The sequence below is a fragment of the Pteropus alecto genome, unplaced genomic scaffold (genome assembly GCF_000325575.1).
Source record: "Pteropus alecto unplaced genomic scaffold, ASM32557v1 scaffold8, whole genome shotgun sequence".
Lineage (NCBI taxonomy): Eukaryota > Metazoa > Chordata > Mammalia > Chiroptera > Pteropodidae > Pteropus > Pteropus alecto.
The window spans coordinates 24,113,210-24,114,540 of NW_006494609.1; the positions used below are offsets into that span (position 1 = coordinate 24,113,210).

At 71.7% G+C, this 1,331-nt stretch overlaps 1 protein-coding gene across 1 annotated transcript in view; it reads left to right on the forward strand.

Annotated features, from left to right (window-relative positions):
• KIF26A (kinesin family member 26A) overlaps positions 1-1,331 on the forward strand; it is a gene marked incomplete at its 5' end in the record, with an annotated part of 35,307 nt that overhangs the window by 26,718 nt on the left and 7,258 nt on the right. Inside the window, 3 exon segments of the mRNA XM_025042129.1 lie at positions 86-298; positions 731-824; positions 1,065-1,323. Of these exon segments, the coding sequence (XP_024897897.1) occupies positions 86-298; positions 731-824; positions 1,065-1,323 (566 nt within the window).

Consider the following 1,331-nt stretch of genomic DNA (forward strand, 5'->3'; position numbering starts at 1 on the left):
GCGCGGGGCTCCCCCTGCCCTGTAATTAGCGGCTGGCTGGGCTGGCGGGTGGCTGCTCAGATGCCCGCTTCTGCTGGCCTCGTAGGTGAAGGTCGTGCTGCGGGTCTGGCCCTCTCGGGGGGCCCAGCGCTCTGCCGAGTCCGCGTCCTTCCTGAAGGTGGAGCCGCGGAAGAAGCAGGTGACCCTGTATGACCTGGCCGCCGGGCCCCCGGGCAGCGCGGGTCCCCGCCGCACCGCCACGGCCTTGCTGCCCAAGATGTTCGCCTTCGATGCCGTCTACCCCCAGGACTCGGAGCAGGTGAGGGGACGGGGCCGCCAGCCCGGGGCCACGGGGTCCGCCCCGTGCCAGGGCGGAGGAGGACGCCCGCAAGGTGCAGCAGCCTGGCCAGCGGCGGTGCTGTTTCTTCCTGGCGCGGAGTCCCTGGGGGGACCCCGTGTCTGCGGGAGCCCCCCGGCCAGCCGCGGGCCTCACCCCGGGTTTGGGTGGCTCCGGGAGCGCTGTGTGTGTCCTGCGTGTGCCGGGCCCACGCGCGGCTGCGTCCGTGACGGCAGTGTGACTGGCGCGCGTGCCTGTGTCGTCCCTGTGGCTGGCTGGCTCGTGCCGTGTGTGCCGTGTGTCCCTGTGTCCTGTCTGCGTGTCCTGTGAGCACGGAGACAACCCCACACCCTGGTCCTCTGTATGCCAGGCCCCCTGGACCCTGGGGCCTGCCTGACTCTGCCTCTCCCCCAGGCGGAGGTCTGCTCAGGGACAGTGGCCGATGTGCTCCAGTCAGTGGTCAGTGGGGCCGACGGCTGCATCTTTTCCTTCGGCCATACGAGCCTTGGTACGAGCCCCCCATCACCCACTCTGCGGTCTGTGGGGGGTCGGGGTGCATTTTATCTGAGCAGTGGGTGGGCACGTGGGGTGGGGGGCTCATGGAGAGGAAGCCGGAACCCCCAGGCCTGGAAGGCGGGGGGCCCTGGAGGAGGCCAGAGGAGGCCTTGGGGTCTCAGTGGCCCCGGACGGGTCCTGGGGGTCACTGACCGGCGAGCGTGGGGGTGCTGACCGTCGGCGTGGCCCGCAGGCACGTCCTACACCATGATCGGGAGGGACAGCTCGCCCCGGAGCCTGGGCGTCGTGCCCTGCGCCATCTCCTGGCTCTTCAGGCTCATCGAGGCGCGCAGGGAGAGGACGGGCGCCCGCTTCTCCGTGCGTGTGTCGGCCGTGGAGGTGTGCGGCCGGGGCCAGAGCCTGCGGGACCTGCTGGCCGGCGTGGCCTCCGGCAGCCTCCAGGACGCCCAGTCCCCGGGCGTGTACCTGAGGGAGGACCCCGTCTGTGGGGCGCAGGTAC